General features: G+C 45.9%; 1 protein-coding gene across 2 annotated transcripts in view; it reads left to right on the top strand.

The window, feature by feature from the left end:
- The window catches only part of SAMD4B (sterile alpha motif domain containing 4B), a 175,875-nt gene that overhangs the window by 71,150 nt on the left and 91,778 nt on the right, over positions 1 to 12,947 (top strand). For both annotated transcript variants that reach the window (XM_082262800.1, XM_082262799.1), the window contains exon 4: positions 11,211 to 11,450. In XM_082262800.1, coding sequence (XP_082118926.1) covers positions 11,211 to 11,450 — 240 coding nt within the window. The remainder of the gene's footprint in view (positions 1 to 11,210; positions 11,451 to 12,947) is intronic.

Below are 12,947 nucleotides of genomic sequence, written 5' to 3'. Positions count from 1 at the left end.
TATATTTAAAAAAAAAAATACAGACAGGTTGGTTGTACCTAATTTAATCGATGAACTTGGGTACATTCAGCCTGCCCATATATGGTTCCACAGTTTTTTTTTTTTTTTTTTCCTTACCTGAAAAGTAAAGGCCTAATGTGCTAGTATGCACATTATGTGACACTTGCCTCCAAACTAAGCTCTCTTCGTCCCCACTGGAGGCCGCATTCATCTTCGCCCGTCTTCATTCCGGGTCTGTGGACTCAGGCTGTGCTACTGGCCGGAGCTGCATCATGTCAGTCCCGCACATGTGAGCGGGAACCGCCGGTCACTGCACAGGGCTCTGAAGAATCGGCACATGACGTCATCAGCGCAGTATACAGTAAATATCTCCGTACCGTTTAGGAGATATGTAGAGTACTTCTAGGTAAGCCAAGGCTTACCTATAGGTACAAAAATTACAGGGGGGTTTACAAACTCTTTAAAGGCTAGGAGCATTAAGTACTTGAGTGTTTTATTACAATGGGAAGAATACATTTCAGAAAGACCATGGCAAATCCACGCCTCGATCTCGCATGCAAACAGTGAAATGTGACAAGTGAGTGATGTGACTTCTGGTTTCATATGCACACTTTCCTGGCCAGTGTAGCCAGGAGACGCATCTAACCCTGCCGATATGTGCTTGGTTAGATGGTGTGAAGGGCAGGGGAGGCACTGGGGTCTATTAGACCCCTAATGTCTCCAAAAACACCTGTCACCTGCCAAATGCTTTCAAATAGGGGTTTTTTAACCCCTTGTGATGGCAGTCACGTAAAAATAAAGAAAAAAAGTAAGAAATTAAAGATAACAAAATATATAAAAAAAAAAAAATTGCCAAAATGCCTGTTGCCCCACACACCTGCTCAAACGCAAGCTAGGGTGCGTACGTGTATGTAAACTTCAGTTTACACACGTGACATATCGCCACTAACGTCAGAGTGAGAACAATTCTAGCAAAAGAGTTCCTAGTTGGCTCTAAATGGATGAGCTGTAATGGGTTTAAAACGCCATCGTGATTTTTTTTTTTTCATCATAGTTTTTGGCGATATCATGGGAGCACGCAATTGTAAAACATGGAATGTTAGGTATGGATTTACTCAGAGCAACCTCATCTTTTATATTTTAACCAAAAATGGGTATTCTGTGGCATGGTTTTGCTCTAAAATTTATTTTAGTACATTTTTTCCAGAAAATTTAGTGTAAACAAGCCGCCTGTCATTCTCCCCTGTGTAGAAACAATGATCATACGATTCTACTATGTAGGACCGTTGATCATTGTTCCTACAGCTCAAGCCACAGTCAATCACAGTTAGAATCACGCCCCTAGGGACACACACAGCCCCTCCCTCTCAAATAAAGTTAACCCCTTCACTGCCAGTGTAATTTTACAGTAACAGTGCATATTTATAGCACTGATTACTGTAGAAATGTCACTGGTAACCCCAAAAGTGTCAAATGTCAGTCAAGGGTCCGATCTGTCCGCCGCAATGTCGCAGTACCGCAAAAAAAATCGCAGATCGCCGCCATTACGCGTTAAAAAAAAAATGACAAAAATCTTTCCCTTTGTTAGTAAACGCGATAACTTTTGCGCAAACCAATCAAAATAGGCAAATTACGTCAAATTCGTTTAGGTACAGCGTCGCACGACCGCACAATTGTCCGTTAAAGTCACGCAGTGCCGAATTGCAAAATACCCCCTGGTCTTTCAGCAGCCAAATCCTCCAGGGCTTAAGTGGTTAATCAACAGTTGCGCAAATGTCACATGTAACAAAAATTTTAAACTATCACCTTTTTATTCTACAGGGCCTCTGCTTTCAGAAAATATATGTTCTCGGGATTTATGTAATTTTATTGCCAAAAATTAGGATTTTTACATGTATGCGACAAAGAAAATCACTCTGAAAACGAGCTTGTTAAAGTGATATTAAAGGCAAAATCAAAAATGATACATGAAGATGCAGTCTATCACAAGTATTACTAAAGCAATCTGTTTTTCTGTTCATGTTTTTTTTTTTTTAACTTGTTGATTTTGCCATCCTTTTTCAATTTTAACAGATTACGCTGTGCAGCATAAGTAGTAATTAGATGCTTGAGAAAAAACATTTAACACTGATGAGGTTGCTTACAATGATCGACTTATTCATTTAGGATCCATTCACACCTGAGCGTATTGTTTTCAGGTGTTGTTTTGGGCAGTTTTCAGGCGTTTTTTTGCAAGTGTTTGGAGGCTGGCTTTGACATCTAAGGCCCCTTTCACATGGCTCCGTCCCGTCGACTGAGCCATTTTGCTCAGTGGGGGATCGTTCCGCTGATCCCAGCTGAGCAGGCAGATGACAGCTCCGTCTCCGCTCTGTGTTGCGGAGATGGAGCTGTCAGATCCCCGCTGTCCCCTATGGGGGAATCGGATGAGAACAGATCGCCTGTCCATCCTCATCCGATCCGCTGGACGGGTTGGAAAATAGGGTTTCCATCCATCCAGATTTGACGGACAGGATTAGATCGGATGGCAGCGGGCGTCAGCGGACATGTCTCCGCAGACATCCGCCGCCCCATAGGGATGCATGCGGTATCCATTTAGACCCGCCCGGATCTGACCGGCATGTGTGAAAGGGGCCTAACAAAAACGCTTGTAATCTACCAAAAAAGAAGCTCATGTACTTTTTTGAGCTTCAGGCATTTTGCTTTAGGCGACAAAACGTTCATATGTGAACAGGGCCATTAAAATGAATGGGTTTTTGCTTGTTGGGTGTTTTGAGACTTCAGAGATGAGCGTTTTACGAGCTGGAAAACGCTCAGGTGTGAACAGGGCCTTTTATACCAAAGGGAAGAACATGGTTTCGAACTCATACCCTTAGCATTATCCAGGTGTACCTGACTCCTTGACTTTATGGAAAACATCTATGAATTGGCTCCACTGAGATGATTTCTGGGGCACTTATCAAAGCAGTCAAGTGTATCCTTGGGAGCATTGTGTATAACATGAACAAGACTTGCTGAGTCTGAATTGGCCTGCTATCATTAGTACAGGGCTTGACAAATTTGCTTTGAATCTAGGAGCCAACTAAAAGTTAGGAGCCAGTTTTTTTTTTTTGTTTTTTTTTTTTAAATCTCAAACAAAGCTTACGGGTAGAACATGTAACATGTTCCCGAAGGCAAGCTTATGCTTAAGACCCCGTTCACACTGGGGCGACCTGTCAGGCGACCTGGTTGCCGTAGGTCTCCTGCCATAGAGAAGCTGTGGACCCGTTCTAATAGGAGCGACACAAGTCGCTCCGACTTAGAAAAAAGGTCTGGAGCTTCTTTGGGGCGACCTGAAGCGACCTGCATTAACTTCAATGTTATGAAGTCCGTGCCGGCCGCTCCGAGGTCACGGTGCGAGCAGCGCGCCGCGACCTGTGAGGTAGCTCCGAGAAGTCTGATCGCCCCAGTGTGAAAGGGGTCTTAACCCTCTCACAGCTAGAGCCCTTTTTGCGTTTTTAAAATAATTTTAGGACTGATGGAACTGTCTTATCTGAGTGCACTTATATTTCTCTATCGCTCATTGACAGACGTAGTCTTCTTGATTCTCAAGAGCTGGGTTATGTTGTCTCCGCAGGAGTAGGACTAGGCAGAAAGACAAAACGTTCTGGCTCCACCTTAGGGGCAGTCCCTGAGGGTATATCCTCCCTCTCTTTGCTACAGGGAATCAGTTTTTTTCTGTCTAGTCAGGAGTAAGGACCTAAGTTCCTTGCTGGGATCTTTTGGTCCTGGCAAGACTTTTTTCTTTAAGAAAAAGACATTTTTTAGGTAGTTTTCTCCAGTGTTTTTTCCTGTGAGATCTTCAAGCAAAAATGCCGGACTGGGCGACACTTGTGGTCACCCCAGCCGGCCTACGAGCGCGCGCAGACCATGGCATTGCGCTTGGTCGGCCGCGACACATTCAAGTAAGTATGCGGGGCCGGGCGACGGGCTGGATGTTGAGATCCAGTGGTCACCCCGGTTTCTGCCTACGAGCGCGTGCAGACCAGAGCTCCGCGCTGGGTCGGCCGCGACGGAGTCCCAGTGGAGGGACTGACCTTGCGAGTTAAAGGTCTCGCTTGGACGCCAGGAACCAGAGAGTCGAGGCGTCCGGAGTGGTCCACAAACCCCCACCCCGGTGGAGAGGGTATTGTGAAGAGAGGGTGCCTGTCGGGTCGGTATGATGAGTAAACGTTCCCTTTTTTCCTCGTTATGAGGCAGTATGTATTATGGGCCCCTCCATATATGGTCAGTATATATCTGATACTTACAAGTCCCCCTTGTAATACAGCATGTGTTTGTGGGAAGTGGACTTGGTTTAAGAGCTAACACTCTACCCAGCAGACTGTAACATTACAGCAGACATAGGAGGTATAATCCTACCTTATGTGTAGTATATCTCCTGTAGATCCATATATCGCCTCTTAGCAGAGATGCAGGTGGATGTGCTGGGAAAACGATTTCGGCGGTCCGCCGCCATTTTGCCGTAGACCAAATGCATGTATGTCCTCAGGTCACGCCGGCCGCCATGTTTTTGGAGTCTTATGTCTCTTCTATGGGGGCGGCCATGTTTTGTGAGCCCAGCTACCTCGTGGAGAGCTGGGAACGCCGGAAGGCGTACACAGGGGGCGGAGCCACGTCCTTCTACCCGGGAAAAAGCAAACAGCTCCTTCCAGTCTGTGTAAGACAGACGCTGACTGCAGTTGGTTGGAAACTGCACTGCATCGGTTGGTGAGCCTTGGGGGTCCCTCTCTCTCTCTGTGGGATTGAGAAGCAGGTACTCTGAGGGGCGCTATTGCGCTAGGGGGAGACACACAAAAAAAAAAAAAAGTTTTTTTGTTTTGCTGGCAAAGGTGTCCTGAATTAACATGGACCCTGCCACTCATGTATCTCCTCCGGATCCCCTCGAGGGGTCTGCGGGATCCTCCAGCACCCCATTGACAATTGAATCATTGTCAGCTATTATGGAAACTTTTGTGTCCCGGGTGGAAGTGGCTTGTCAGGGACAGGGCGCAAGAAAGCGACCCCCGCCTAACCCCATATTATCTGAAACCTCGGATTCAGACTCTGAGCCCATTTCTGCAGTTGCAGGTACTTCATCTGGGATTGGTATCTCGGGTCCTGTCTCTTCAGACAGTGAGGAGGATGTTTCGGCATCCGCCATAGCCCGGGAGGAAGCGTTGGTAAACGCACTCATTGTATCTGTTCAAGAGACCTTAAGGTTACAGGGTATTCCATCGGAAATAGCTGAAACTGAAATCCCTTTTGGGACTAAAAAACGCATCAAAGTGGCGAAGGTTTTTCCATTGCCCAAATGTTTTGGCAATCCAATCGAAGAAGAATGGCGTCTGCCAAAACGCACTTTTACTATTTCTAAACGCATTGACAGGCGTTATCCGTTTGAGGAAACCCTTATTAAGAAATGGACAGAACCACCTGTGGTGGATTCACCAATTGCTAGATTGAATAAAGCCACGGTTATTCCTTTAGAAGACGCTCCGTCTTTTAAAGATCCAGTGGATCGCAAGATAGAAGCTATGTCTCGCACCATGTTTTCCTTGATTGGATCAGCTTTCAGACCTATAATAGCTATTGGTCTGGTTTCGCAGGCTGTAACTGAATGGACCAAGTGGTTACGCCGGGACTTAGAAGAGGTCCCTCAGGCGGTATCAGATTTGTTGGAACAAATGATACAGGGGTTACAGTTTGTGTGTGATGCGGCGTTAGACGCCACTCCATTATTGGCGCGAGCATCAGTCTCAGCAGTGGTTCTCAGGCGTACACTGTGGCTAAAAGGTTGGTTAGCCGACCAAGGTTCCAAAAAAGCATTGGCTAATATCCCCTTTTCAGGAGAGCGTCTATTTGGAGCCAACTTAGATGAGATCATTAAAGATCTCACGGGTGGAAAGAGCACCTTTTTACCGCAAAATTTTAAAGGTAGAGGAACTCGTCAAAGACGAGGGCCTTCTTTTTCTGCTCACAAGAGGTTTTTTCGTCCCGCGGGTGAAAAAACTAAGTCCTCCAAAGCTCCTGCAGGAGGCGTCAGGGGTCGTTGGTCGGGCAAGCAAAAGCCCGCCCCCTCCAGACCTGAAGATAAACCATCCAAAGCCTGAAGGTGCGCCCCCACCCATAACTGGGGTGGGGGGACGTCTTCGCCGGTTCCCGGATCCATGGCTTTCCAGAATCCCGGACAAATGGGTTTGCGAAGTCCCATTTTCGCAGGACATCAGCGGTTTCTACGCTTTTCCGTAGAAGAGAACCACTATCAGTTTGTGGCGTTACCTTTCGGTCTCGCCACGGCTCCGCGGGTCTTCACAAAGGTGTTGGCCCCAATGTTGGCACTTCTGCGCCAAAGAGGCATATCGATCCTTGGTTACCTAGACGATCTTCTGCTTCATGCAGAGTCTCCTCAGACCTTGCTACAAAACATAGAAATTACTATGATTTCTTTACAGGAATTCGGGTGGCTGGTGAACCAGCAAAAGTCATTTCTGGTTCCCACCCAGAGGCTCGAATATCTGGGTCTAATTCTAGACACAGTCAGGACAAGAGTTTTTCTTCCGGTAGGGAAACTCCGAAAGATTCAATCAGCAGTCCAGTTGTTACTGTCCAACAGCTGGTCTTCCCTTCGGACTTGCATGAGGGTTCTGGGGTTGATGGTGGCTTCGTTCGAAGCAGTCCCATTTGCCCAGTCCCATACCCGAATTCTTCAGCAAGAGATTCTTCTCAGATGGAATCGGAATCCGGAATCCCTGGACAATCAGATCCGATTGAGCAAACAGACCAGAGAGTCTCTGGTCTGGTGGCTTCGGTCTCCGATGCTCAGCCAGGGAAAGTCATTTCTGCCAATATATTGGACGATAGTGACCACGGATGCCAGTCTATCCGGATGGGGAGGAATTCTCGGTCAGTTATCTGTCCAGGGACTTTGGTCCCCGGAAGAATCAAGGTTACCGATAAATGTATTGGAACTGAGAGCGATCAGACTTTGTCTGATTCACTGGACCGAGCAGCTCCAGGGCAGCCCGGTTCGGATCCAGTCGGACAATGCCACGGCCGTGGCTTATGTCAATCACCAGGGGGGCACCAAGAGTGTCCGAGCGGCCAAAGAAGTCGCTTGCATTCTTCGCTGGGCGGAACGATTTCCGCCCAGCGAAGAATGCAGCAATCTCTGCGGTGTTCATTCCGGGGGTGGAGAATTGGCAGGCAGATTATCTCAGCCGTCAGACCCTGGATCAGGGGGAATGGTCCCTCCATCCAGACGTTTTCCACCAGTTGTGCCTACGGTGGGGCACCCCGGATGTGGATCTGTTGGCATCACGATTCAACAGGAAAGTTCAGAGATTCGTGGCTCGCTCCCGCGATCCTCTAGCAGAAACCGCAGACGCACTGATCGCCCCGTGGGGGCAATACCAGCTAATATATGCCTTCCCTCCTCTCGCGTTACTGCCAAGACTTCTTCGCAGGATAGAGGAGGAAGGAATTCCAGTAATCCTGGTTGCTCCGGACTGGCCTCGTCGAGCTTGGTACGCCGACATGGTCAGACTGGTGGCGGACGTCCCGTGGAGACTTCCTCTCAGGGAGGATCTACTGTCTCAGGGACCGATTTTCCATCCTGCTTTACGATCGATGGCTTTAACGGCCTGGCTATTGAGACCCAGGTGCTGAAGGACAAAGGTTTGTCAGCTTCAGTTATTCCTACTCTAGTTGAAGCAAGGAAAGCGACTTCCAGAAAGATTTATCATCGCACATGGAAGTCCTACATTGCATGGTGTGAACCTTTGGGGTTCCGTCCTCGGTCTTATTCGATTAGTCGAATATTGGCTTTTCTGCAACAAGGGGTTGAGCAGAAACTGGCCTTGAGTACTATCAAGGGTCAGGTCTCAGCATTAGCCATCTTCTTTCAGAAGCCTTTGGCTACTCATTCCTTGGTGCGGAATTTCATCCAGGGGGTGCGACATCTGGCTCCGCCAGTGCACGCGCCGTTACCCCCCTGGGATCTTAATTTAGTGTTGTCGGTTCTTCAGAAACCTCCCTTTGAAGATATTAGGGAGATTCCTCTACCTACGTTGTCCCAGAAGGTGGCCTTCTTGGTGGCTATTACTTCTGCACGCAGGGTGTCAGAACTGGCCGCATTATCTTGTCGTTCCCCATATCTGGTGGTTCATAGAGATAAGGTGGTTCTTCGTCCGAATCCATCCTTCCTACCAAAAGTGGTTTCAGAATTTCATCTGAATGAAGAAATTGTGTTACCTTCCCTGTGTCCTAAGCCCAGTCATCCGCGAGAGTTTGCTTTACACTCCTTGGATGTGGTCCGGGCGATCAGGGTATACTTGAAAACGACAGACTCGTTTCGCAAGACGGATTCACTTTTTGTGATCCCAGATGGACCCAAAAAGGGGTTGCCTGCATCTGCCGCGACCATTTCCAGATGGATCAGACAGACGGTAGTACAGGCTTATTCTATTAAGGGTCGGGAGCCCCCGTTCCCTGTTAAGGCGCACTCCACTCGGGCACTTAGTGCGTCATGGGCCTTTCGCCATCAGGCGTCAGTGGTCCAGGTGTGCAAGGCGGCTACCTGGTCGTCGGTGCATACCTTTACTAAACATTATAAAGTTGATGTAATGACATCGTCTGATGCCTCGTTTGGCCGCAAGGTTTTGCAGGCCGCAATTTGAGGAGACCAGTGGTCTACCTCGAGGGTTTTTTCCGTTGGAAAATTTTTCTTTAGTCTCATTCTTTGTTTATAATGAGCCTTTAAAACTTCTAGTTTGGCACCGGTTGGGCCTTCTAGATTGGATTTGATTTTGTCAATCCCACCCCTCATTTTGTGGCACTGCTTCTGGATGTCCCAGCTCTTGAGAATCAAGAAGACTACGTCTGTCAATGAGCGATAGAGAAAAATGGATTTTTGTAAGATCTTACCGTAAAATCCTTTTCTCTTAAGCTCATTGACAGACGTAGTACCCGCCCCTCTATCATTGAGTTGGGTTGGGTTAAATTCTCTGTACTGCTTTAAAACAGAATTGATTCCCTGTAGCAGAGAGAGGGAGGATATACCCTCAGGGACTGCCCCTAAGGTGGAGCCAGAACGTTTTGTCTTTCTGCCTAGTCCTACTCCTGCGGAGACAACATAACCCAGCTCTTGAGAATCAAGAAGACTACGTCTGTCAATGAGCTTAAGAGAAAAGGATTTTACGGTAAGATCTTACAAAAATCCATTTTTTGTTGTCTTTATACTATGCCTGCTCAATTCCTTTACCCTGTTTGTTTGATAAAATATAATAAAAACTATTTGAATTTAAAATAATTTTAGGACTTAAGATTACACAAAACCCCCAAACATTATATATTTTCTGAAAGCATACATCCTAGAAAATAAAATAGTCGTAGTTCCAATTTTTATGTCACAAGATATCACAGCAAAGGTCTAGGAAACACAAAATTTCAGTAAAAATAGAAAATGTTAATTTTAGGGGGCATGAAAACACAATAAATTACCCAATTTTTTGTAAAATATAAAAGCTGAGGTTGCACTGAGTAAATACCCAACATGTCAAACCTTAAATTTACATACACCTGTGAATTGGCAACGAACTTCAGTACATTTTTGCTTTCCATAGACACTTTAAAAGCCACCTAATAGGTCATCAGTTTAGCGCTACGAAGGAGGTCTGGTAAAGGAGGTCTAGTGCACGGCGATATGTAAAGTGTTTCGCAATCAACGTTTTCAGGCTTGGACGTCACGTACGTTTACGTTTGTACATACGGGGGTGGGGAGGGGAGCGGATTTCTTTTGTGCTTAAGTGTAGCTTTAAATTTTTACAATTTACATTTTTTTTTTTTTTCTTAAAAGCGGTTCTAAAGGAGGAAGGTTTTTTTTTTTTTTTTATCTATTCTATGCATTAAGAAAAAAAAAACTATTTGCAGCAGCCCCCCAAATGCTTACCTGAGCCCATCTCAATCCAGCAATGTTGCATGAGAGAATCGGCTGTCAAGGACTCTCCCTCCTGATTGGTTGAGACCATTGGTGCCCGCTGCTATCTCAGTGAGCCAATGAGGAGAGAGAGGGCGCAGGGCAGAGCCACTGCTCTGTGTCTGAATGAACACAGAGCAGCAGCTCGGCTCGTAGCTTGCTGTAGGGGCACTTGGCAGAAAGGAGGGGCCAGGAGCGCCGGCAAGGGACCCGAGAAGGGGGGGATCAGGGCTGCTCAGTGCAAAACCACTGCACAGAGCAGGTAAGTAGAAGATGTTTGTTATTTTTAAACCAAAAACACTAGACTTTAATATCACTTTTTTAACTTTTCTTTTCCAAAAAGTCCCCTATGTAAAGACTTTTTTGGTTTTGCACGGAGCAGCCCAGAATCTCCTCTTCTCTGGTTTCTCGCTGGCACTCCTGGCCCCTCCCTCTTAGCGAGTGCCCCCAAAGCAAGCAGCTTGATATGGGAGTAGCCAAGCAGCTGCTGTGTGTCCATTTAGACACAGAGCCGTGGCTCGGCTCCCCCCCCCCCTCCTCCTCATTGGTTCACATACTTTGAGTGGCAGCAGCGGGAGCCAATCGGGAGGGAGTGTCCCGGACAGACGAGTTTCTCATGCAGCATTGCTGGATCATGTAAGTATTAGGGGGAGCTGAGGGGAGCTGCTGCACACAGGTTTTTTTTTACTTTATGCATTTAGATAAAACCTTCTGCCTTTAGAACCAGCCTCTGCCCATTGAGTAAATGTTGTAGGTGATTATCCACTTCTGAAATAGTTTACGGGCTAGATACAGAGACCGTGTCCACATTTAAATGCGTATCAGATGGAAGAATATCTTCTACTATAACTACTAATAGGGCTATTTTCAGTTCAGGTGACACGTGTGAAACATAAAATATTTAAGTTGTTGAAAATGTACTCCCAAGAACGATGTAACTTGGGGCAGCGCCATAACGTGTAAAAAGGAATTTGATCCCAGCTGGTGTGTATATAGATGCATAATTTCAGTAGATGAGCTGATCTTGAAAATTGGTCCTGGGTTAATGGTGTCGTTCTTTTCACTAGATTTTGGACATATACATATTGGTACATCTGTAATTCATCCTCCCCACCATCCTTAGTGTAAAAGAAAAAAAAAAAACATATAATTTAGTTGCTCAGTTTCTCAGAGTATGTCTCTGCTTCCGTAATGATTCATTGAGCTCTCTGTTTTTCAGGGCTTCCCTGCCAAATGCACCCAAGCCCCCTAAAGCGCTCCATGTCCCTGATTCCCACTTCCCAGCAGACGTCCAGTGAATGGATGGGGGCAGATGAGGTTTCTGGACGTTCTGTCTTCCTCACCCCAGACCATGCTCCCCTTTCCCCTCAGAGCAGTGTGGCCTCATCAGGTAGCGAACAGACAGAGGAGGTCATCTCTGGACGCAATTCCTTCCAGGAAGACGGCAGTGGAATGAAAGGTAGGAATAACACTAGTGTGCACTATTGTGTTGGGTGTTCTGATGTATGCATATTGCCTGATGCTGTGTTTGTGTTGGAAAACAGTGACGTAAGTTGCCTTTACCACTTGACATATGGAAGGTTTTACTCCCCTTCATGACCTCTGCATTTTTAACTATTCAGCACTGTGCTACTGTAACCTCTTCAGGTCCACCCGATAGCAGTTTTACTGTTCTCTGTTTATCTGTTCACCGGATCACTATATATATATATATATATATATACTGACTATATGCATATTGCATATTTTTTAGCCCTGATCGCTGGAATAATGTCACTGGTTCCCCAAAAGTGTCGGTGTCTAAATTGTCTGCCACAATATTGCAGTTCCGCTATAAGTAGCTGATCGCTACCATTACTAGTAAAATAAAAATATCCCGTAGTTTGTAGATGCTGTAACCTTTGCTCAAACCAATCAATATACGCGTATTTTTTTTGGCCATGTTTTAGGCCCCTTTCACACTAGTGCGACTTGTCCCACCATTTTGGACCGCAAAATCACATGACAAGTCGTTTTACATTATTTTCAATGAGCCCCATTCATATCAGCGCGACTTGAAGTCGCACTGACTTCAAAGTAGTCCCTGTACTACTTTGGCACGATTTTGAGGCCAAAGACATTCAAGCCCAGTCAAAGTCGCGGTAAATCGCGCGACTTTGAAATCGCACTAGTGTGAAAGGGGCCTTATAGCCGAAAGTAAAAAAAATATATATTTTTTTTTTGCCCTGAAACGTTCTGCCTTTCTTTGCTTATAGCGCAAAAACAAATAAAAACCGCAGAGGTGATCAAATACAACCAAAAGAAAGCTCCATTTGTGGGGAAAAAAAGGACATACATTTTATTTGGGTAACTGTCAGTTAAAGTAATGCAGTGCTGTGTCGTAAAAAATGGCCTGGTCATGAGGAGCTGTAAATCTTCCGCAGGTGAAGTGGTTAACTACTTGCCAACCGTGCTATAGAAAAATGACGTCCTGGTCGACAAGTGGAATTACCCAGGGTTATGGCTGCAGTAATATGCCATAACCCTGGTATTGTTTTTTCAGCCGATGATTCTCTACAAGATAACAGGGGGCTTAGTAGCGAATTTGCCACTGGATCTCTTTTAGAAGCGGTTCCTGGGCCTACCTGATGATTGGTTAAGCTGGTGGCTTGCAGGAGAGATGAGTGAAGGCAAGATGGTTTCCGCTCATCCGTATAGCCTTGAAAGACCGGAGCAACGTCATGACGTCCCTTCTGGTTCCTCCAGCACGCAAACAAGGATTTTTAGTTCAACAAGTAACGGATCATAAAAAAAAAATTTGGGATCTTTTGCGTTTAAAGGTAGAGGAGAGATTTGGGGTTTCTCCATAAACAGGACCTGTCATGCTGTATTGCTATTGCAAGGCATGTTTACATTTCTTGTAATAGCAATAAAAGTGATTTAGAATTAAATCTAAAAAAATAAATAAATAAAAATG

Source organism: Pelophylax lessonae (assembly GCF_965119305.1).
Source record: "Pelophylax lessonae genome assembly, chromosome: 7".
NCBI classification, from domain to species: domain Eukaryota; kingdom Metazoa; phylum Chordata; class Amphibia; order Anura; family Ranidae; genus Pelophylax; species Pelophylax lessonae.
The sequence above is the reverse complement of the archived record's forward strand: the minus strand, read 5'-3'. Positions and strand labels throughout refer to the sequence as shown.